Genomic DNA, 24,731 nt, shown 5'->3' with positions numbered 1-24,731 from the left:
TGCAGATATCTGCTTTATATCCATTGGTACCCACATCTGCGGTTGTGGATGCCGATATCCACTGCTCATTTTTGTGGACAGAGATGCAGATACAAATTTTGTCTCCACACAGGGCTCTAGTCACAAGGCTAGTTTCTGATGCAATTCCTCCAAGCTGGATGTTGAACTTAATTAGATTGTGTTCACTATTTCATATTATTTCTATTTTTGTTAATTGTGTGTTTCCTATGCCTACAGGCTTATGTCTACAGAGATGTTGAGAGTCTCTGGGTTAGGCTAAAAGGGGTAAAAAACAAGGGTGATGGCATGCTAGGGGTCTACTACAGGCCACCTACCCAGGTGGAAGAAGTGGATGAGGCTTTTTTTAAACAACTAACAATATCATCCAAAGCCCAAGATTTGGTGGTGATGGGGGACTTCAACTATCCAGATATATGTTGGGAAAATAAAACAGCGGGACACAGACTATCCAATAAGTTCTTGGACTACATTGGAGACAACTTTTTATTTCAGAAGGTTGAAAAAGCTACCAGGGGGGAAGCTGTTCTAGATTTGATCCTAACAAATAGTGAGGAACTGGTTGAGAATTTGAAAGTGGAAGACAGCTTGTCTGAAAGTGATCATGAAATCATAGAGTTCACAATTCTAAGGAAGGGTAGAAGGGAGAACAGCAAAATAGAGACAATGGACTTCAGGAAGGTGGATTTTGGTAAGCTCAGAGAGCTAATAGGTTAGGTCACATGGGAATCAAGACTAAGGGGAAAAACAACTGAGGAGAGTTGGCAGATTTTCAAAGGGATATTGTTAAGGGCCCAAAAGCAAGCTATTCCGCTGCATCGGAAAGATAGAAAATATGGCAAAAGACCGCTTTAGCTTAACCATGAGATCTTGCATGATCTAAAAATAAAAAAGGAGTCATATAAAAAATTGAAAGTAGGACAAATTACAAAGGATGAATATAGGCAAACAACACAGGAATGCCGGGGCAAGATTAGAAAGGCAAAGGCACAAAATGAGCTCAAACTAGCTATGGGAATAAAGGGAAACAAGAAGACTTTTTATAAATACAATAGAAGCAAGAGGAAGACCAAGGACAGGGTAGGCCTGCTGGTCAGTGAGGAGGGAGAAACAGTAACAGGAAACTTGGAAATGGCAGAGATGCTCAATGACTTCTTTGTTTTGATCTTCACCAAGATGTCTGAAGGAATGACTAACATAGTGAATGCTAGTGGGAAGGAGGTAGGTTTAGAAGATAAAATAAAAAAAGAACAAGTTAAAAATCACCTAGAAAAGTTAGATGCCTGCAAGTCACCAGGGCCTGATGAAATGCATCCTAGAATACTCAAGGAACTGATAGAGGAGGTATCTGAGCCTCTAGCTATCATCTTTGGAAAATCATGGGAGACAGGAGAGATTCCAGAAGACTGGAAAAGGGCAAATATAGTGCCCATTTATAAAAAAGGGAAATAAGAACAACCCAGGAAACTACAGACCAGGTAGTTTAACTTCTGTACCAGGGAAGATAATGGAGCAGGTAATTAAGGAAATCATCTGTAAACACTTGGAAAGTGGCAAGGTGATAGGGAACAGCCAGCATGGATTAGTAAAGACTAAATCATGTCAAACCAATCTGATAGCTTTCTTTGATAGGATAATGAGTCTTGCAGATAAAGGAAACATGGTAGATGTGGTATACCTAGACTTTAGTAAGGCGTTTGATACGGTCTCGCATGATATTCTTATCAATATACTAGGCAAATACTGGGCTTACTATAAGGTGGGTGCATAACTGGCTGGATAACCGTACTCAGAGAGTAGTTATTAATGGTTCACAATCCTGCTGGAAAGGTATAACAAGTGGGGTTCCGCAGGGGTCTGTTTTGGGAATGACTCTGTTCAATATCTATATCAACGATTTAGATATTGGCATAGAAAGTACACTTATTAAGTTTGCAGATGATACCAAGCTGGGAGGGGTTGTGACTGCTCTGGAGGATAGGGTCATAATTCAAAATGATCTGGACAAATTGTAGAAATGGTCTGAGGTAAACAGGATGAAGTTTAATAAAGACAAATGTAAATTGCTCCACTTAGGAAGGAACAATCAGTTTCATACATACAGAATGGGAAGCGACTACAGTGGACCACAAGCTGAATATGAGTCAGCAGTGTGATGATGTTGCAAAAAAAAGCAAACATGATTCTGGGATGCATTAACAGGTGTGTTGTGAGCAAGACACGAGAAGTCATTCTTCCATTCTACTCTGCGCTGGTTAGGCCTCAGTTGGAGTATTGTGTCCAGTTCTGGGCACCGCATTTCAAGAGAGATGTGGAGAAATGAAGAGGGTCCAGAGAAAAGCAACAAGAATGATTAAAGGTCTAGAGAACATGACCTGTGAAGGAAGGCTGAAATAATTGGGTTTGTTTCGTTTAGAAAAGAGAAGACTGAGGGAGGACATGATAGCCGTTTTCAGGTATCTAAAAGGGTGTCTTAAGGAGGAGGGAGAAAACTTGTTCATCTTGGCTTCTGAGGATAAAACAAGAAGCAATGGGATTAAACTGCAGCAAGGAAGGTTTAGGTTGGACATTAGGAAACAGTTCCTAACTGTCAGGGTAGTCAAACACTGGAATAAATTACCTAGGGAGGTTGTGGAATCTCCATATCTGGAGATATTTAAGAGTAGGTTAGATAAATGTCTATAAGAGATGGTTTAGACAGTGTTTGGTCCTGCCATGGGGGCAGGGGACTGGACTCGATGACCTCTCGAGGTCACTTCCAGTCCTAGTATTCTATGATTCTATGTTGGGTTGTTTTATCTAAAGGTGTGATATTAAATTGCTTTAGTTAAATCCAAGCAATTTCTGTGTGTAGGCCTGGCCTAAACTGAGAATACCCTCTGCTCTTTTTTGCTCTACAACTAGCTGTGCCAAGAAACACTCATTTAAAGTGTTCAATGGCTTCTCGACAATGTATTGTTTTTTGTCAGTTTATATGCAGGTAGCTTGTTCTGTATGTTTGAGAACAAGCTTACTGAACATTCTTTTTGGATAATTTTATCAAAGTAAGACTATAAGGTTAGGTGAACAAATATTGAAACCATTTTGTCTGCAAGTGAGTACTGAGGCAGCATTTAAAAGCAATAATTGTAATTTCTGAGTGTCCTTTATGGGGATCTTTTAAGGATAGCTTGCTGTCAATTCAAATGACTACAAACTGATTTAATGAGCTTTTTATTACAGCCTGCACTGTGTCTACCTGTGGGAGCAATAGAGAAAAAATAAAAGCTAACATGGAATGTTAACATTTAAAAAATCTTAGCTTTTAATTAATTAGTATTTTACTTACCCTGTGCTGTTTGGTCACCAGCCTTATATTTATTCTGTCAGAACAAATTCTGCCTCTTTGGAAAACATTTATGTCCTGATGATCAGCCATTACATACATACTCATGGAATAATCATTTATTAATAAAAGTAATTGATAATACTTCATTTCTAATGCTTTGTCATTAAACTTTTGCATTCAGTGTAGTGTGAATCATGTAACAGTTTAATGGATCATAACAAATTCATATGTATGTATATATATCTAAAATTGTATTGCAATGTAGCATTTATTAATGTATAGAAATCCAGGGCAATAGCTTACAATTCATGGATAATTATTATCAGTTCTAATTCTGCTGGCACTTCCTTGCATTAACTTAATCGTTCATATTAATCATTAAATTAACTCCAAAGGCAGGTTAATAGAATAACCTTTTGTTTTTATTACTATGAAAAAATGACAGAAACTTGAGTTGCTATAAAATATTCTAATCACCGTTCCTCTAATATATTATTATTATTAGCAGGAGGAGATCCAACAATTTTCTTGTGTGTTGTTTATCTGTCACTGTCTTACCCATTTAGGGCGGGCCTGATTCAAACCTCATGTAAGATAATGTGAGTCTTTCAATAGACTTAAAAGGTCTTTGGTATTGAGAAAGGTTTTCAATGCAGATTTTCTGTGTTTTGCAGTGTAGACTACAATCCATTGAGATCTTTTAAACTAAGCAGAATTACTACTTTGACAGGAATACTTCTAAGGTCCTCCTTTCTTTCTTAGCAACTCTTTGCAAGGAAAGGACTCTCATTAGTTTTCTAGAGAACTGCTAGCACTGCTCCCTGGACTCTTAGGCTGCATCTAGACTGGCATGATTTTGCGGAAATACTTTTAACGGAAAAGTTTTTCCGTTAAAAGTATTTCCGCAAAAGAGCATCTAGATTGGCACGGATGCTTTTGCACAAAAAGTGCTTTTGCGCAAAAGCATCCGTGCCCAGTATAGACGTGCTTTTGCGCAAGAAAGCTCCTTTGGCCATTTTAGCCATCTGGCTTTCTTGCGCAAAAAATTAAGGTGCCTGTCTACACTGGCCCTCTTGCGCCAGTATTCTTGCGCAAGAGGGTTTATCCCTGAGCAGGAGCATCAAAATATTTGCGCAAGAAGCACTGAATTCTTACATTAGAATGTCAGTGCTCTTGCGCAAATTCAAGCGGCCAGTGTAGACAGCTGGCAAGTTTTTGCGCAAAAGCAATTGCTTTTGCGCAAAAACTTGCCAGTCTAGACACACCCTTAGGGTAGGTTTAGACTACATGCCTCTGGCAACAGAGGCATGTAGATTAGTTTACTAGACATACACAAATGAAGTGGCAATTTAAATAATCGCCGCTTCATTTAAATTTAAATGGCTGCTGCGCTGAGCCCATCAGCTGTTTGTCGGCTCAGCGCAGTAGTCTGGATGCTCCGCGGTTGACATCAAAGGCATTTGTCAACCTCCCCGGTATGCCTCGTGGGATGAGGTTTACCGAGGAGGTCAACAAATGCCTTTGATGTCGACTGCGGAGTGTCCAGACTACTGCGCTGAGCTGACAAACAGCTGATGGGCTCAGCGCAGCAGCCATTTAAATTTAAATGAAGCGGCAATTATTTAAATTGCCGCTTCATTTGGATATGTCTACTAAACTAATCTACATGGCTCTGGCGACAGAGCTATGTAGTCTAAACATACCCATAGTTACCAATTTTATAACAGCAAGTCTGTATCCTGAGTTCATGTAATTTTAAACAAGGCATAAGTCATTCTGCCGCTCTACTCTGCACTAGTTAGGCCTCAGCTGGAGTACTGTGTCCAGTTCTGGGTGCCACATTTCAAGAAAGATGTGGAGAAATTGGAAAGGGTACAGAGAAGAGCAACAAGAATGATTAAAGGTTTAGAGAACATGACCTATGAAGCCAGGCTTCATGAACTGGGCTTGTTTAGTTTGGAAAAAAAAAGATTAAGGGGGGACATGATAGCGGTTTTCAAATATCTAAAAGGGTGTCACAAGGAGGAAGGAGAAAATTTGTTCCTCTTGGTTACTGAGGACAGGACAAGGAGTAATGGGCTTAAAGTGCAGCAGGGGAGGTTTAGATTGGACATTAGGAAAAAATTCCTAACTGTCAGGGTGGTCAAATATTGGAATAAATTGCCAAGGGAGGTGGTGGAATCTCCCTCTCTGGAGATATTTAAGAACAGGTTAGATAGACATCTGTCAGGGATGGTGTAGACGGAGCTTGGTCCTGCCTTGGGGGCGGGGGGCTGGACTCGATGACCTTTTGAGGTCCCTTCCAGTCCTATGATTCTATGATTCTATAAATAGACCTATATTAAATCTATTTACAACTTTTAATGTGGGAAATTTTAAAATGATGATGATAAACTCTGGAGTGATACTTCAGTCTTGTGGATACTATCTATTACTTATTATCTATGATCATTATTTTTTACCCTGACACATGGCTGATCACTAAGTTTACTAGTAATGACTACCTAACTGTAGCCATCTTCCAATCATTCTCCGGTAACCTTCAATAAATAGGATTGAATTCAGCAGGTCTCCAAAAGTGAAAGGTTTGATTCAGATAAATACTCATCAGTTTGTGCTGCAGATCAGAATACTATCTTTTTGTTATGAAACTGGGCAGGAAATCTAGTTAGAATATGCTTTCTGTGCAATCCCAGCACTTGCAATTTCTGTTTAGACCAGATGTCTTCTCAGAACAGGATCTCTCACTGTATTTTGCTGCTTCTGCCTAGAAACTAGAAACACTGTCTTGAAAACACCTGGGACAAAAGAGACCTGAACGTGTTTGTTTGTTAACCTCACAATTGGTTGGATCATATTCTGGGTGGAATATACCGTAAAAGCTCTGCCGCGTCCAAGGAATACTTTTGCTTTTTCAGAACAGTTTCCAAAAAAGCAGACATGTTTTTTCAGCATCCCTGTATTCCTCATTGTATGAAGAATAAGGGATGTTCCGAAAGAGAAGGTTTTTCTGAAATATGGCCCCATGTAGATGGGCCAAAATTTAGAAAAGCCTCTTCCAAAAACAAAAAAAAAAGCTGAAAAAGATACACAAATTGCAGTTTGCAATTTGCACTTCTTTTCCCGATAGAACTCTGCAGTCTGGACATAACCTTGTTTTCTGCCAGGCACTAGGAAATTAAAGGTGCTACGCCATTTGAGCTGAAAGGAAAAGAGGAATAGAACTGGGTGTGCTACGTGCATCTTACTAGAACTACAGCCCAGATTTTTTAAAAATTTTCCTCAGCATAACACAAAGCAGGGGGTAATCCAAATCCATCTGGCAGAAGATGCATGAGAGCTGTGTCTGGGCAGATAAGCAATTGATCAAAATCTCATTCTGTAATCTCATGGAGTCAAATCCTGTTCCCACTGAAATCAAAAGGAGTTTTGCTATTGAGTTCAATGGGAACAGGCTTTGACATTTGGAGAGGAAAGAACAAAGCCACTGAAGCCGGGGCTTATACCACAGGTATCACAAGCTGCTGACTCGTGAGTAAGTCAGCAGATATCTGATTTTTTGTTCACTGCAAGGGAGAAATCAGCAATCAATAAGGCTAGAACAGTTTCTGTACCATATCCAACTCATACATCCACCTGCAAAGGTTTAAGAATGAAGGCTCCAGATTACCTTAATGTCCTCAGTTCCTGATTAGAATGCTCCCATTAGTATATGTTTACAGGCCAGAGGCAAAATGGAGATGTTTCCACACCACAGACTTTTTAACATGTGTTGAGGGCCAAGTAAAGGGAAATTCGTTCTTACTATGAAAGATGGTATTTAGAGTTGCATGTCCATCATCCCCACCCACATTATACTTAAAATGTTCTCAGGCAATGTCCATTAAGTGTAGGCTGGTGTTTTCCAGGGTCCATTGTGACCTAAGTGTTCTTTAATGGCCATTCAACTTGACTTGTCCCTTCATGTGCTGGCTAAATACCTGTGGGTGTTTTCACGGGAGCACACATGCAGTAAATAGAACTCATACCGCTAACTTCAGATATTAAGATGAATATACATGTACAGAAATAGCATAATTATAAGTACCAGCTATTTCACATACATGTCTATTCTCAAAAGAGATTATGGAAAATTACATTATGTACCTGACACTCTATGTGCCAGCACCATGCCCCCCTGGAGTTTGGTTAATTGATATGTAACAACATAGATTGAGCCAGTAACATGACTCTGTTTAGCCTTAAAGAGCAAGGTTAATTTTTAGCTGTTCAGGTGTGACTAAGCTGTTAGTCAGTGAGGGCATACTGGCTGGTACACATTCAGATTAATGGGCTTCAGTGTTCCTTTGCAGTTAACTTTTTAATATCCATAAACCTGGTATGTGCTAAGGTGGTTTAAAGCATAAAACAGGATTTTAGGTTTGCAAATCAGTGAACTTCTGCCTCTTTGAGATTTATTATTCTTATTCTTATTATTTATTGGTCATAATGTGGGAGGGTATCCTTTTCGCACTCTGCACATGAGGTATTACATTAAGTTCAACTACATTTTCCAGTCAGTGATTAAATGTGTTTTGTATATACAAGCATCAATATGTTTACCTACACAATTTCCCTCTCATGGGGCGGTACTCACTGCCACAACAGCGCCTGCTGGTAGCACTGGGAATGACTCATCAGCAGGGCCCGCCCTCTGGCTGGTATTTCCCTATGTTCTTATCCCATGCTCCAGTTCTAGACCCCATCGCTCCCAGACTAGGGAGTCCTCTTTAGGACCCTGCCCTCCAGCAGTGCCCAGTACAGTTGTCTCTCTTCCCCCTTCTGAGGGTTTATTAGCAGTTCTGTGTCTCTGCATTCTGGTGTCCTCCCCTCCCAGGGAATCCCCAATTCTTCTATACCCACCTTGCCTCAGTGACCCACTACCAATTGTCAACTAGACCCTTACCTAAGAGGCAAACTGCAGTCTGGAATGGCCATTCATCATTGGTATGAACCTGTTCTGCTGCCTCTTTCTAGTTTGGCTGTCTCCCTGCAGCCCTAGTACACTCAGGCTTCGCCGCAGGCCTTGCAGCCTGGCAGTGAGATCAGGTCAGAACTCCCCAGTCTTTCTCCACCCCTCCTCCAAGTCAGGAAGCCTCTAGCTTCCCTGGTACTAGGTTCCTCCTGCTCCGTAGGTAGAGCAAGAGTGTGTCTGAGGGTGTGTCTACACTGCACCCTTAACTTGAAATAAGATACATAATTTGCGCTATAAAAATAGCGTATCTTATGTTGATTCTATTTTGAAATAGACTATTTTGAAATCTGGCACATCTACACAGCACCAAATTTCTAAATAACACACTATTTTGAGACATCTATTATCCCTCGTGGAACGAGGTTTACAGGGATGCCGAAATAGCGTGTCCACTATATTTCGCAATAGTGGCTGCGTTCAAAAGATGCAGGGTAGTTAACATCACCTCTGGTATCATAAAATAACCTTGCAGTGTAGACATACTCGGAGTCTTCACTCCCATCCTGGAGCCCTTATTTATATAGCCCCCAGCTGGGCCCTAATAGGCAGTATCTACCTCAGCTGTGGGCTTTGCTCTCAGCCCTCTCCCAGGGCTGGCTTTTACCCTTGAAGGGCCAATACGGAGCAGATGCCCCATCACACTGCTGAATAAGTGGTATTTCAAGTCTGTTTATACGGAATATGAGAGTTGGATGAGGAACCATTTTATTTCAGTATATCTATGACTTGTATTATAATTGAAACACCAATTTTTAACTAGAACTGAACCCTAAATTGCAGTATGGTATTACACTCCTAACACTGTAATTCAATGGGAAATTAAATTTAACTTGATAGGAAGAGAACTGACTCCTGAAACTCTTACCAAAAAAGTGGTCCATAGTCATGCAAATAGTCCCCCTGTTTTCAATAATGAGTCCGGTGGCACCTTAAAGACTAACATTTATTAGGGCATCAGCTTTCATGAAATACAACTCACTTCTGGGTGGAGCGGAACAGACAGCCAGGTCTCTTCAATTCCCATTGCCACAGTGAGTGCAGGGAAAGTGGGTGACCCCTATTGCCACTGTGTTCCAGGCTCCCCGGTTCGTGTTGCTTAGGAGAGTGGGCGGAGCACGGGTGGGAAGGGTGCAGCTGGGAGCTGAGCGGGGGCAAGGGTGAGGCTTGGGGGAAGGGGTGGAGGGGAGGCAGGGGTGGAGCAGAGGCAGAGCAGGAGGCAGGGCCTGTAGTGGAGGGTTTCTTTGGGGGCTATGCCTAGAAGACTGGGGGAGGTTGCCCCAGGCCCTGCATCCTCCTAGGAACAACTCTATGTGTGGTTCACCCACTAATTGTGAGTATTTTTGTAGGTATGCAGGCACATACAAACAAGTCAATAGCACATTAACATAAATTTAAGAGAAAGGGAGAAGAAATGTAAGGATGGAGGATTTTAGTCAGTGCTTACTTCCAATGTAATGACCAACCACATTATAAAATACTGGTCATGCTTTTATATTTTGTATCACAACTGATTTAGAGGATGATGTTAACTGAATATATAAGAATTACAAAGAAGACACTTATCTGGGCTTCTGGATCAGCTGTATGAGACAATGAGTTTACTTGGTAATAAGAGTATAAATGTTCACAAAGAAGTGTTATTGCTGCAAATAGAATTGGCTATTATCAGCGAAGAGTCCCCTGGACTAAGTCATCATTTGGTGGAATTTCAAGACTAGGATTGGTTGCAATAAACTCCTTAAAAAGATCTGATATATTTGTAACCAAAGATTATGACACTGAAATAAAACATTTTTCTTAACATTTGAAAAAGCTTTTTCCTCCCCAGAAAAATATTGCTGTATAGATTTTGTTTAGCTCTATGAACATTCAGCTTGTCTTTTAAGTATTCTAAACGTATTGTATTCCCTCATTTTAAGGCTATTTCTAGCATAAAGAAATTTGGTGCAGTAAAGTCTATAGTAAATTAATGAATATGTCGTCTGGACATCAAAGGAGTTAAGTACCTGAGTTCAGTGATGATTTTCATTTGGAGCCATTGGAAAAAGAAACATTCACCACATAATAGAGTGACGGATTATAAAAATATGAACCAAATACCAAATAAAATCTAATTCTATAGCACACTGTAGTAGGTTTGTGTTGTGAGTTAATAAACAATTACAGCTCTGAGTTACAAAATTATGAAAAGACAACTCCCAGGATAGAATGCACTGTATTAGAATACAGAGAATTAGTTTGCTTACAAAAAACTATATTTTTTATTCTCTCTTTAGATCAGCAAATTGGAACGAGAGAAAAATCAGGAAGTTAAACAGATCAAAGAGCACGAACAGCATAAAAACACGGTGTTGGTCACAGAACTGAAGGCCAAGCTTCATGAAGAGAAAATGAAGGAACTCCAGGCTGTTCGAGAAGCACTTTTGAGACAGCATGAAGCTGAGCTTCTTAGAGTCATAAAGATTAAAGATAATGAAAACCAGAGATTACAAGGCCTTCTTAATGCTGTGCGAGATGGGGCTCCTGATAAGGTTAAAACAGTGCTTTTCACAGAAGCGAAAGAAGAAGCCAGGAAAGGGTTTGAATCGGAGAAAGTAAAAATGCAGCAAGAAATTTCAGAACTTAAGGGGGCTAAGAGACAAGTGGAAGAAGCCTTAACTTTGGTCATTCAAGCTGACAAAATTAAAGCAGCAGAGATAAGGAGTGTGTATCACTTACACCAAGAGGAAATCAGCAGGATCAAGAGGGAATGTGAAAGAGAAATTCGCAGACTGGTATGTGTTGATGCAAATATATATGGGTTTGGTTTGGTTTTTGGATGTTTACTCCAGCTCAGAGCTCTTTTTTAATGGTTCAGATGCACATGTCTGAGCATCCAAACTTTTGGATGGTTAGTCAAGCAGGATCTCTGATGACTTTGAGTCTCAGAGGGGTAGCCGTGTTCTTCTGTAACTTTGAGGTTCACACATCACAATGACAGTGTCTAAAATGAGGATGGCTAAATACATATGCTACATTTTTAACATATTTTTACAGTATTCTTTCTACCACTAATAGAAATGCTTGAACCAAACATTCTGTTAATAAGATAGATAAGGGAAATCCTGAAAAATGATGATGTTTCTCAGTTCTCAGAAATTTAGTTCAAAGCTTTTCCTTGTTGTGCTGCAGCATCGTGTGTTGAAATTATAATTTCTGTTCCAAAAGGAAAGCTACTTCATCACATTGGTGAGCAATATATGGTGGCTTTGAAAACAGTTAGTTTCACAAAGCTGCTAACAGAAATGAGCTGAAATCCTAATGCCATCTGTCTAAATTTGCCCTTGTTATCTTTAGTTTGCTGTAGATTTAACTACTTAGTGCCTGCAGAAGGATAATGGGAGCATAAAAGAAAAGGGAAAGTATTATGCAAATTTACCTGCACCAATCCACATTGCAAATCTTATCCACAATGTGGGTTCTCTTATCTACTAAGTAAATTTCTGTTCTATTCAATATTCTGCATGCCTGCCCCATATGAAACTGCCAGTTAAGTGAATGGGATTTCTGTGCCTAGAACAGAAGTTATTATTATTATAATGAGCATTAGAATTTATGTTGCTTTTAGAGCCCCCAGTAGAGATGGGTGCCTTATTTTGCTGTACGCTGTACTCCTGTGCAATATCCATACTGCAAATGCAGCTGTTTTCAGAAGCAAACATAATTGAGTTAATTATTTTGTTCTCTGATTCTTTTAGCTACTATTCCACAGAAAATATCTTCTGAGTCCCTTTATTATGTTATTAGCATTGGGTGAATACAATAATTGCAGCTGATCAACTTACAGAATGGCATAGAAGTCTAGAATATTTTAGTGGGAAAATGTTAATGCCAGGTAGCAAAGTATGTATTTTTTGTCTCAAACTGGAAGTATGTCTCTTAAAATTCCTTTTTTAATAGTTCTGCAAAATGTGTTAGTTTCCATTGAAGAAAATCTGTTTTGAAGCCAAGTTGATCTCCAAAGCAGTTTGTGGAAAGAGAATGCAAACAACTAAGGAAAAGCACATCACCATCACAAGTATAGACAGATAACTATGAATTTATAAATTGCTAATAATTAATGGGAGATATAGTATAAAAATAAGGATTTTCAACTCCTTTTGAAGAACTAGCAGTTAGCCCACTAAACTTCAGATTTAGTTGAAAAATAAAACACAGAGTAGTTTCACTACAAGGATAAGGGTAGGTTAGTATGGGTACATCTACACAGCAGCATTATTTCGGAATAACTGACGTTATTTTGTAATAGCATAGTGAGCATCTACATTGCAAGCCCTTATTTCAAAATAATGTCGAGCTGCAGGACTTCTTTCCCCGACTCCTGTAATCCTCATTTTACAAGTAAGGGAAGTTGAAGGAAGATGGTTTTTCCTTCGACTTCCTGCTGTGTGGAGAGCACCAAAAGTTGAGTTAAGCTATTTTGACTTCAGCTACGCAGCTGACATTGCTGAAGTTGTATATCTTAATTTGGCTTTCACCCTGTAATGTAGACATGCCCTGTTAGTCTTTCTGCAGATCTATTCATGTTAGTGGACACAACATAAACTTTTGTAGCAGCAGGCTATTTTTCCATCTTGTGCAGCATAGAGTTTAAGTAGCTTGTTATGAATTATCAGATTTGCGCCAAGTTTCTTGTTCTTGCATTGTTTAAGTGTCATTGCAGAGTACCTAAATACTATGTCCATGTGTTAGGTAAGTATTGTATTACCTGAGATCATTTGAAAAACCTACCCATGCAGCAAGTAGCTCAAATTTGCCTTCTGGGTTCATCTCAATGAATTGTGATGCATCTAAAATTCATTTTTAATAATGGTTGTTGTATTAATAGACTGATCATGAAAGCATGAGACTAAGAATATTAAAATGTTTTACAACTTTACAAGAAGTTGGTGGATAAGCCAGATCTGACTTAGATCATTAGATTTTTTTTCAGTCTTTTAAAATGAGAAACTTTAGAATGAAAGTTGAAGATTTTCATGTACTTAATTTCACCTAACTTGGTGTGGTTAGTGTGCCCTCAGAATTACTATTGTATTTGTATTTATTTGCAATAGGTTAATAGTAAACCTGATTCAGCAAAGCAATTAAGCATGAGGTTAGATCTGAGCATATGCCTAATTCTCATTGAAATCAATTCTTAAAATTAAGCATAAAGCTAATGTTTTGCTCAGCGGAGCCAGCAGCCACCACAGGCCCCCAGGTAAGGTGTGGGGGAACAGGCTCCTTGCCCCTGGAAGGGTGGGACCTTGGGTGGAAGAGGCAAGGCCCGGGCAGCCAGCCCTTGATGCCACCCAACCCCCAGTCCTCAGAGCTGCGTAGATTTCCCAGTTCAGTACTCAAGAGGCAATTTAAAGGGTCAAGGGCTCGGGCTGCCCCCACTCACTGAGCCCCAGAGCAACTGCTCCCTTTGCTCTCCCATTGGTGGGCCTGCTTTTGCTGCATTGGGACAATGTACTTGATACTGCATGGGGCACATAAAAGGCATAATCCTTGCCCTGAAAAGATAGTAGTAAAATTTTAATGGGACTTTCAATGGAGTTGTAATTCCTTAAGTCCGCGTTTCTCAAACTGTGGGTCCCGACCCACTAGAGGGGTCGTGAGCAACTTAGAGGGGGGGTCACAGTATCACAAAGTTTAAGAACCCCTGCCTTAAGTACTTGCTCAATATTGGAACAGATATTTTTCTGTGAAGTTTACTTTCTCTGCTATTTTTTGCGTCATGTGTCTAAATTGCTCAGTATGTCCCCATTGTTAGAAAGATATGTTCCATGTGCATCCAAATACAGACTCCACAACAAATCCTGAAAACTCTAAAACAAATGAAAGCCCAATTTACCTTGCACCATTCATGTGCCAATATGTCTGATTGTATGATTGTACTTTGGCTGATCTCCTCAGCAGTGTATGTCACATGCTAGCTTCTTCATTTGTGGTCATGTGGAAATGAGGGTTTTTTTGAGGGAAAGTAGCAAATTTAGAAATATTTGATCAGACAATGTAGAAAATATTTGCAGTAAAATAATAGGGAGATGTAAATAATGCTGTTCCCCACAGATGTGTTCTGGGTTTTGTGCAGTTCAACATATTTGTAAATAATCTGCAAAAAGAGGTGGCAAAATTTGCAGGCCATACAAAATCACCCTGGATAATTAAGTCCAAAGCTGACTGTGAAGAGTTACAAAGACATCTCACAAGGGAGCTGAGTGGCTAAACAAAATGGCGGGTAAAATTCAGTGTTGATAAATGTAAAGTAATGAGCTTTGCAAAACATAATCCCAACAATGCTTATAAAATGATGGGATCTAGCTTAGCTGTTACCTTACAAGAAAGAGAACTTGGAGCCATCATGGATCATTCTCTGAAAACATTTGCTCAGTGTGCCGCGGCCGTTAAATACGATAACAATGTTAGGAGCCATTAGAAAAAGAATAGCTAAGACAAAAATATCATAATGCCATTATATAAATCCATGGTACACTCACACTTAGAATGCTGTTGTAACTTTGGCTTTGGCAATAGTTCCACCGGTTGAATATGCATTATGTGAAGTGCTTTCTTATGTTCATTTTAAACCTGTTGTCTATTAATTTCATTCGGTGAAATTCTGTTATGTGAGGAGGCAAAAATCATTTCCCTATTCACTTTCTGGTGTCTCACATTTCTTTACTTACAGTTCTAGTGTCCTCATCTCAAACAAGATACATTAGAATAGGGAAAAGCACAGAGAAGGGCAAACAAAAATGATATGGGGCACAGAACAACTTTCTTATGAGGAGAGATTAAAAAAAACTAGAGCTGTTCAACTTTAAAAAGAGATGATTAAGGGAGGATATGACAGAGGTCTGTATAATCATGAATGGTGTAGAAAAAGTGAGCGGGGAATTTTTTTTCACATAATACAATTTCACCTAATGAAATTAATACGTGGCAAGTTTAAAATGAACATAAGGAATCACTTCACATAATGCATAGTGAACCGCTGGAACTGGTTGCCAAGACCAAAATTATAACTGGGTTAAAAAAGTAATTAAGTAAGTTCATGGAGGATAGGTCTATTGATGGCTTTCAGCCAAGATGGTCAGGAAAGCAACTCCATGCTTTGGGTGTCAAAGCCGGGACTGGACAACAGGGAATGGAGCAATAAAAAATTGCCTTGTTCTGTTAATTCCCTCTCAAGCACCTGTCCACTTGTGTATTGGAAATCATTTGTCATATAGCAAGATGGGTATATTCATTGGAGTTCATTCAGTGGCCATGGAGAACTTTAAAAGGCTCTTCAAAAATCCATTGTTTCTGTGACTGTTCCCATTGTTACAAATTAGCTACTCCAAGGGCATGTCTGCACACCAGTGTTATTTTGAAATAACTAGGTGAGCATCTACACAGCAAGCCCATTATTTTGAAATAATTTCAAAATACCGAGCTTCTTATTCTGAATTCCATAACCCTCATTTTATGAGGAATAATGCTTATTTTGAAATAGTTATTTCAAAATAGGGCGTGTGGAGACAGGGCAACTGAAGTTATTTAGAAATAAATGGCCTCAAGGGATTCTCACAGCTGCCCTGCTAGCCACTCTGCCCACACTCACCAGAACTCTATATTTCCCTTTCCACTGCAGGCTTTAAAGGTGCAACCTCAGGGAAAACAGTTTGTGGCAAGACATAAGCCCTGGTAGCTCTGTGCCATACAGCAGGGCCCAGCTGTGACTTCCCTGCTACTATGGCAGACCCCAGCACGCCACCTGAGCCCCCCCACAGCTGTCAGCACAGCTGCAGACAGCTCCCAAGCCCCTGCCCTGGGGTGCATGAGGCATGCCCCATTCTCGTCTAGTGTGGATTTCCGGGATCTCATTGAGATCTGGGAGATGAGGGAAACCTCCAGGGATCTCTGCACCAGTCACAGGAATATTGACATATACGGCCGGAAGGCTGACATCTTGGGCCAGGGGGGCTACATGTGCACCCAGGAGTAGGTGTGTATGAAAGTAAAGGAGCTCAGGCAGACCTATACCAAGGCTGGGGATCACAGCTCCAGCTCAGGGGTGGCACCCCAGACCTGCCCCTAGGTAGTTCGAATTAAAGCACCTCATTGCAGGAGGAGTAATGGTAGTTCGAATTAGGAGCTTTAATTTGAACTACCTAGCCCATGCTGCATGTAGCCGCGGGCAGGGCGTTCGAACTACCGGGCATTTAAAAATGGTGGCGCCCAGGAACATGCAAATAAAGCCCGGGATATTTTAATCTCGGGATTCATTTGCAAGTTCGAATGACTACATTAGCCACCCTAGTTCAAACTAGGGTGGCTAGGGTAGACATACCCAAATAGCTTATTCTGAAATAACGCTGATGTATAGACCCACCCCAGGTGATGCTGAGTGATGCTGAGCTGGGGAAGTCTTCCAGCTCTCTGAATTGTGGGACACTGATTTTGTAGGCTAATATCTTTGCTTCAGGTAGATCACAGCTAAGGCTCAGGCTGGATATGTGCGCAATATTCCTGCTGCCCTTCTTCCAAGAGAATATAAAACTGGCTTCTCTGACCTCCAATGATTTATACCAGGTGGGGATTTGGCCTATAATTCATAAACATTGCTTTGCTCTTCACTGAAGTGCAAATGCCCTATTGCACATTTAGGGTACGTCTAGACTGTGGCACTATTTCAGGATACCAGAGGTAGCTATTCCATGTCTTTTGAACCAGCCCGTTATTTTGACATAGCTCACTATTCTGATGTCCCTATAACCCTTGAGGGTTAAAGGACATTTCAGAATAGCAGTTTATTTCAAAATTAGATTTAAATAAGATACGTAATTGTGTAGCTCAAATTGAGTATTTTATATCGACCTTCAAGTGCAGTGTGGATTCACCCTTAGGGACTACATGTGCACAGCAGACATTCAGCTCTGAACTGTTAGTGGAATCATGACAAGGTTTCAAAAGTTCCTTGGTTTATGTGCAATTCATTAGTTAGTTATTTTAACAAAAGAGGTCTGACAAACCATGCAAACAAACAAGTATTCCACCCATTAAAAAATACTGCTTTTTGTGAGTGTGGACGAGAATGGGTTCTACTCAAAGATAATCACTAATTTTGCAATGAGATTAAACTTTTTTAAATAAAAAACTCTTTAACGCTATTTATTGCTGAGATGTACACTTTTTAATTTCTAAGGCAAATTATTCATTTATAATTACTCACAGAAAGTATTCTACTGCAGCATGGCAGGCTTAGCTGTAAAATAGAAAATAGATCCATACAGATGATAAATTTGCTTTAAAAAGGTATTTTTTTTCTATATTCTCTTTTCAACTTAAGATTGATATTATTTTCCTTTTTACATTATATGTAGATACAATATAGAAGATACATCACACTTTAGACCTGTAGAAAAATATAAAATATCCTTTTAAGTCATAAATATTATGTCAACCTTGAATAAATAATGCATGACTAAGTCAGTAATCTTAAACTGTGAGCTGCAGGGTAAGCGCTAGTTAATCAACCAAGGAGCAGCATTATGTAAAAGGGGAATCTCCAGAGAGTCAATTTAATCCAGAGGGGATGAGAATTAATTCTGGTCATGATCCAGTAAAGTATTTCACTGTGCTTAACTTTAAGCACCCGGAATGCACCTCCCTCCCTCATGTTGTAATTTCATGCGATAGGTGCTTAAATTGTCCTGCAAATGAAAATTGTCCTGCTTATAGCTAAAAGAGGCTCTCAGATGATCAATTTCACAGTTAGTATTTACCAAAGGGGAATTCCAACCTATTACAGAGTGCAGCAGTTTCAGAGGAGTAGCCATGTTAGTCTGTAAGGGTATGTCTACACTTGCTCCCTAGTTCGAGCTAGGGATGCAAATGTAGCCGACTGAAATTGCTAATGAAGCGGAGATTTAAATATCCTGCACTTCATTAGCATAATCTCACCCGTGCGTTATTCCGCTCAACAGCTGATTTGAACCAGGAAGTGCGCCCTGAACGTGATAGTTCAAATCAAATCTCTTGGTTCAAACTAACGTTACTCCTCAAAAAATGATGTTACTCCTCAGTCATTTTTTGAGGAGTAATGTTAGTTCAAATCAAGAGGTTTGATTTGAACTAATGCATCCCAAAGCGCACTTCCTGGTTTGAATCAGCTGTTGAGCGGAATAACACGCGGGCGAGATTATGTTAATGAAGCGCGGGATATTTAAATCCCCGCTTCATTAGCAATTTAGGTTGGCTACATTTGCATCCCTAGCTCAAACTAGGGAGCAAGTGTAGATGTACCCTAACTGAAAAAAAAATTAAAAACAGTTAATAGTTCTACAGGACCTCAGAGATTAACAAAAATGTAGCTGGTATCATTAGCTTTCGTTGGCACAACCCACTTCAGCAGGTTACTTACCAAGTGACTGGGGAACATTTATATGTTAATACCAGTGATCCATTAAATAATAGACGTTGGACTCATTTCAATGCAACTACCTGCATCTATAAACGTTGGAGAAAAGAAAATTTAGGATTGAAAATGGGTATATTAATTCATCTTCTAACAGAGTATGTAAAACATTTCACTCAATAGACTTCTCAGACATTTTATATGAAAGAGCCATGAAGTTATGACTTATGTCTCTTGTATCTGAGCACTTGTAATTAGATCAGATGTTAATAGCCCATTGCTGATTATCTGAAAGCAAATGTCGCCCATCAAACAATATTTCTGGAATACAACGTATATGTTATTTTGTGCACACAGGGTCAAGATGTTTGTTGAACATTTATTTTCAGATTTTTACATGACAGGTTGTACCTCCCTCGTCCAGCACCCTCAGGACCTGACTGGTCCTGAAAAAGGGATTTGACAAAGGAGGGGAAGACCCTCCCAAGATGGCCTTTGCTGCCAGGACTGCTACTAGGACTCCAGCTTAGCCCCGCTTTTGCCTGCCCAAGGCTCTGGGGCTGCTGTAGCTGCCGGGACCAAGGTTCCATGGCTGCTGGGACTCTGCAGCTGCTGCCGGCTGGACCATGAATGTTGCCAGACCACAAAGTTCTAGTTAAGGGAGATACAACCTGTAGTAACATGTAGTATCATAAATATATATTTCAGAAGTCAGTGGCAGCTGGAAATGGATCAGAGCTAGCAGCCATCTTTTCTATCCCAATGTGGTGGATTTTCAAATAGGCTATTTCTGATTTACTATTAAATGTTCTAAAAGAGCAGTCCTTTGTTGCTTCTTTTGAGATATTATTCCAATTTTTACAATATGAGAGTCACACTGTTAGAAATTATTCCTTTGCTCAACAGCATCCCATTGCCAATCTTACTTAAGCTTTCTTGGCCCATGCTAAAAATAATTTATTTTGTTTACTTCTTTAATATTTGTATATACCTACAGTTATCACATCACCTTTAGTCATTGCTTTGCCAAACTGCACCTGATTCATAGATTAATATCTTTTATGGCCAGAAAGAACTATCATGATCATCTAATTTAACCTCTTGCCCAATGGATCACCACTTTGTAAGGCCATCATGAAGCTGATCTTCCTATGCACCCTAACCATGATTGTCTCAGATGTGCTACCTTCTGCTTATACAAAGAATACAGTTGGTCACATATGATTAGGAATAAATAATGTGTTTATTATACAGCCTAAAATTGTACTGGTTATTTCCCCTTATCTTATTATTATATAAGTAATGGATTTTTCAAAAAGGATCCAAACCAAGGAGTTACCAGTTTTGTTTAGCTTGTGAGACTAAATGAGATCACAACCTTAATTGTATGGCTGCAGACATACACAAATCCAATAAAAATTTCATTGTCACATAAATAAAATTCCATTTATAGCTGAACTAAGATTGAGTTCACAAGTGCATTTCAACATCAAAGGCAAATGCTGTGCGGAAAATAAAAATTTCTATGTAAGTACTGAACTTAAATTGAGTATTTTAGAAAAAAGCATTAATTAGAGGCAGAAGTCTGCAGAGAGCAGGTAATGACATCGACTCTACTTCTTGTGCCAAAGAAGTTCTAATGCACAGGGCTTATTGTTTTTAAAATGTGACATCTGTTTTGAAAATAATACAAAATGTGATTTTGTAAAGCTGAGATTTTGTATATGGTTTATAAATCATTACTCAGTAACATGTTTCCTGCTGGAGACGACAGAATTTAAAGTAGCTTTTATCACCCCAACTTAACATCTGGTATGTGATCTCTCATTACACTTCTAGTTTCTGTGGCTTTCTATGTCTGTGACAATGCATTAAATCAAAGTCCTCTTCCACTGATATTGTCCGTCCTTATGAAAAATGTTGCAAGAATGTGTCCCACATTTAAAAAAATTAGAAGAGTTTTAGTCACATGGAACAATATTTTATCCATTTAATCAGGAGAGAAAGTTATAGTTCCTAAACCCAAGACATTTTTTTCTTTTTGTACATATGGCACAACCTCTTTATGTATGGAAGGTTTGTGTGTGATCTCCAGAGAAGCATAACTTTAGCACAGTCAAGCTGTCCCTGGTTCACTAGCTTAAATACAGATGTAAAAGATGAAAATCACATTATATTGTAACAAGTAGACATATAAACAATGTCCTCTTAAAAACTTATATTCTTTAATTAATTTTATTTTTATTTTTTAATTTGTGACTCTATAAATACCATAAAATACTACCAAATTGGTTTTAATTACATTCTTAGAGTCTTGGTTCCCTCCAATACATTCATGCTTTCTGTTAACATTAATGGAAGTTTTATATGCATAGTAAAGGGGAATTGACCTATTAATGATTTCATATCAGATGTGCGTTGGTCAGCAAAGGTAAGTGAGAAGCAAGAGGATAAAACATACAATAGGGAACTGAATTATGGACCAGATTTTTTAACATTACTCTTGTTGACAGAGACCATTTAAAAGATGAATAGCCCACCACTATGCATTATTCCAAATATGCCTGTTTCTTATAAAGATATTCCAGCACATAGGCCAAAAAAAAGGCAAAAATCTTGTTGATTACCAAGCATTATATGTTTACAGACACATGCGTCTGACACTTCTCACTTTCCTTAGGAAGTGATAACATATTGAAGAAACGTGGGTGTTAAAGTAAAGTGTCAGGTGAGTAGAGTAGAAAGCAAATATCTTTAAATTGCCCATTTCACATTTGATTGACTCAGTCCTTTATTAGGAAATAAGAAAAGAATGGAAGACATGCTAGTGAAAAATTTCCATGTGCAATAATAAAGGTGTTTTCTCTGTTTAATGGGATCTCCATTGGGCTTCCTGTAGTTGGAACTAATCAAATTATTAATTGAGAATATTATAATGTACTTAATATTCATATCTACACACTAGATAGTTCAGATGAACAATTATTAGCTATTAGCTTGCTTTCAAACTGAGTATTGACCATTCATTATTTTTGTGTGATGATATTTAAGTCATATAATAAACAATAATAGGATGACTTAAACATTCTGAAATTCAAATGATGAGTAGTGAATAACAAATAGTGATGTAAATGTGAACATTGTTGTTTGTGAAGATTTTCTTCCATCATTCAAACAACTAAACCTCTTTCATGTGGTTTTTCCCGAAGAAGCAAATTGTTATATAGAGGGGTTTCTGGGGGCACTGCTGAGAGGGCCAAATCAGGATGAACTGCTTAGAGACAGGGCTATTTACAGCCCAAGACTGGGGATCCTCCATTATGAGGCTGCTCTGTGGCTATTCATCTGTAAAGGCAGCATAGAACTAAGAGTAGCAATGGCACAATGCTCCTGCAATAACCCTGCAAACACCACCCCCTATTCCTCCCTCCCCCCCCCCCCAAAAAAAAATTTCTTTGGGTCAGTATTCCTACAGTTATCACACTGTGAAATTTCAGATCAACATTACAAGAAAACATCAAACTTTAATCTGGATTTTCAAATCAGAATGGCGTTTCAATTTAAAAACCATCATATACCAATAATGTGCTTTTTTGTATATAACATACATTTGAAATTTACCCAAAGCTCTTATATATTTGAGATGTTGTTCTATGGGATGGTATTCTTTCATATTGCACATTGGAAACTTTCCTCTCAAGGTACATTGTGCATCCATTTTTAGTTCTACTGACATTAGTGTTACCTTTTTTAACCTTAGTGATTACTAAAAGAAGTAGTGTTCAATCTCTCAGGCTAGCTTCAATAGTATTAGAATATTTGCTAGCTTGGGAATACTGTGGTTATGGTGGAAAAACTGTTTCTATTACACCCTGTTCACATTTGCTCGTTATTTTCGCAAATATTCTGAGCTAAAATTTTCATTTCAGGGTCTCAGATAAAAGGCTGTGTTGAAGGTGGGGAAAAGTTAAGGGAATGATCTTCAGAGTGCTGAGATAAATCCGTGGGAACACTACATCTCTGAAAATCATCTCTTTTTCTAACGTAAGCAGCTGGAGACTATGACAGGGTGGTGCTTACAAGATGATAACACTATATTTTCATATTGAATTATAAACCTATATTTTCAAAGAAATATAAAAAATAATAAAAATGCATTCAAAATAATCTTTAGCATTTAGGCCCACATGCTTTAACTTTACCCTTTTTATCAGTGTCCACAAAAAACCATCTCCTCTACTGGTGTAAATCGGAATCATCTTCAGCAGCTTCAATGCATCCATGCCAATTCAGTTTTGATAATTTGGACCACAAATGTTGTGCAGACAAAAGAAAAACAATATCCCTTGTATTTATGTATGTAAATGGGCTTTCTTCATGTGCATGGACAAATGTGCAACATGGAGCCTTTTGGGAACAAGGGGAGGTGGTGATGGCTGGTAGGGAAATGACTGGAGAATGAGAGTGAGGGACAAGCTTGGCATAAGAGCAGAAAGGGCTTGAATTGGGGGTCAGGGGCTGGAATGGGACAAAATTTCGGAGGCTAATAGGCATAAAGAAAGAAACTGTCCAAGGGCCTCCCTAAACTCCTAATACACATCTGTTTTTGTGATGGTAACTCCAAGGGGCCCCTGTTGTGATCAGAGACCCATTGTGCTTTGTACTATATAAATATTGGAACAACATCTCCAGCCCCGAAGAGCTTACAGTCAAAACTGAAGAGAAAAAAATGGGAGGATCATTGCCCCCATTTTACAGGGAACTGAGACACCAAGAAAGTTGGCCAAGAGCCCACATAACTGACAGAATTGGAAACCCAGATCATTCAAGTCCTAGTCCAGTGACTTAATGACAGCTATTTTGGTCACCCCTGATTTCCCCAGTATACGTGTCTGCCTCTTGTTTCCTCCAACTCCACCAGCTTCTGAAATTTTTAGACAGTAGGTTCCTGCTACTCATAGGGCATCTGGAAGGGAAATCTGATATTTTACATTTTGGGAAATGTCATGTATGAAAATACACAGAACTTAGCAGTTGTGAATTGCAGGCACAAATTCAGCCTTTTTTATAAAGTGCATGCACTCAGGTGCTTGTTTGAGTGCTTTAGATGTGCAGGTCAAGGCTAGCAAGTGGGTTGTTTCTGGTAAATTTTCACTAGAAGCTTACACAACTTCAGAGCAGACTTTGTCCATTTGGCATTTGCTTTGCCCATGGGCCATGTCTGAGTTATTTATGATTGGTTAGGACAGTTCAGGAAGGGGCGCTGTTCATCCAGCACCAGTTTTGATTTAATCAAATTTTTCATTTAACATATGGATTGTGTGCAGACACTAAATGGATGGATGACAGGCAAAATAAATGCATAAGAAAAATGAAATCAATAAATAAAGTTTATCATTGTTTTTGTGTTGGAGCTGGAGTGTGAATTGTTAAAACTGTTTAGGAAAATGAAGGATATTTCATCATCAATAGTATCACCTTTTCACTGCTTTTCCTGCACTGCATCTGCTGTGTTGCTATCGTCCATTAATAACTGAATGGACTGAAATCAGTGTGTTGATACAACGCATATGTTTGGCCTAGATGTGCTTGGAATATTTAGCAGTAAAATTACATTTTGGACTTTGACTAATTGACAGTATCAATTCAGAGGGATGCTGTCATATCCAATCAGTTTATAAAATCTAAAACAGTAATCTGCACAATTGTGTAATACCCATGCAATGTTCTGAGTTATTCCCTGCAGTCTGAATGGTTTTACAAGGACATTAAGGGCACGTCTATACTAAAGGGGAAGGCTGATATAAGATACACATTTCTAGCTACATTTGTTATGTAGCTGGAATCGATGTATCTTAAATCACCATCCACACAGCAGGAGGTCAATGGGAGCAAATGCTCCATTCAGCTTCCTTTACTCTTCACTAGGAGCAAGAGTACCTGTT

General features: G+C 39.0%; 1 protein-coding gene across 1 annotated transcript in view; it reads left to right on the top strand.

Moving 5' to 3' along the window:
* JAKMIP3 (Janus kinase and microtubule interacting protein 3) overlaps positions 1 to 24,731 on the top strand; it is an 87,537-nt gene that overhangs the window by 13,435 nt on the left and 49,371 nt on the right. The window contains 1 exon segment of the mRNA XM_075935632.2: positions 10,637 to 11,134. Within this exon segment, the coding sequence (XP_075791747.2) occupies positions 10,637 to 11,134 (498 nt within the window).

This window comes from Pelodiscus sinensis, chromosome 8 (assembly GCF_052426305.1).
Source record: "Pelodiscus sinensis isolate ZL-2025 chromosome 8, ASM5242630v1, whole genome shotgun sequence".
Lineage (NCBI taxonomy): Eukaryota > Metazoa > Chordata > Testudines > Trionychidae > Pelodiscus > Pelodiscus sinensis.
The sequence above is the reverse complement of the archived record's forward strand: the minus strand, read 5'-3'. Positions and strand labels throughout refer to the sequence as shown.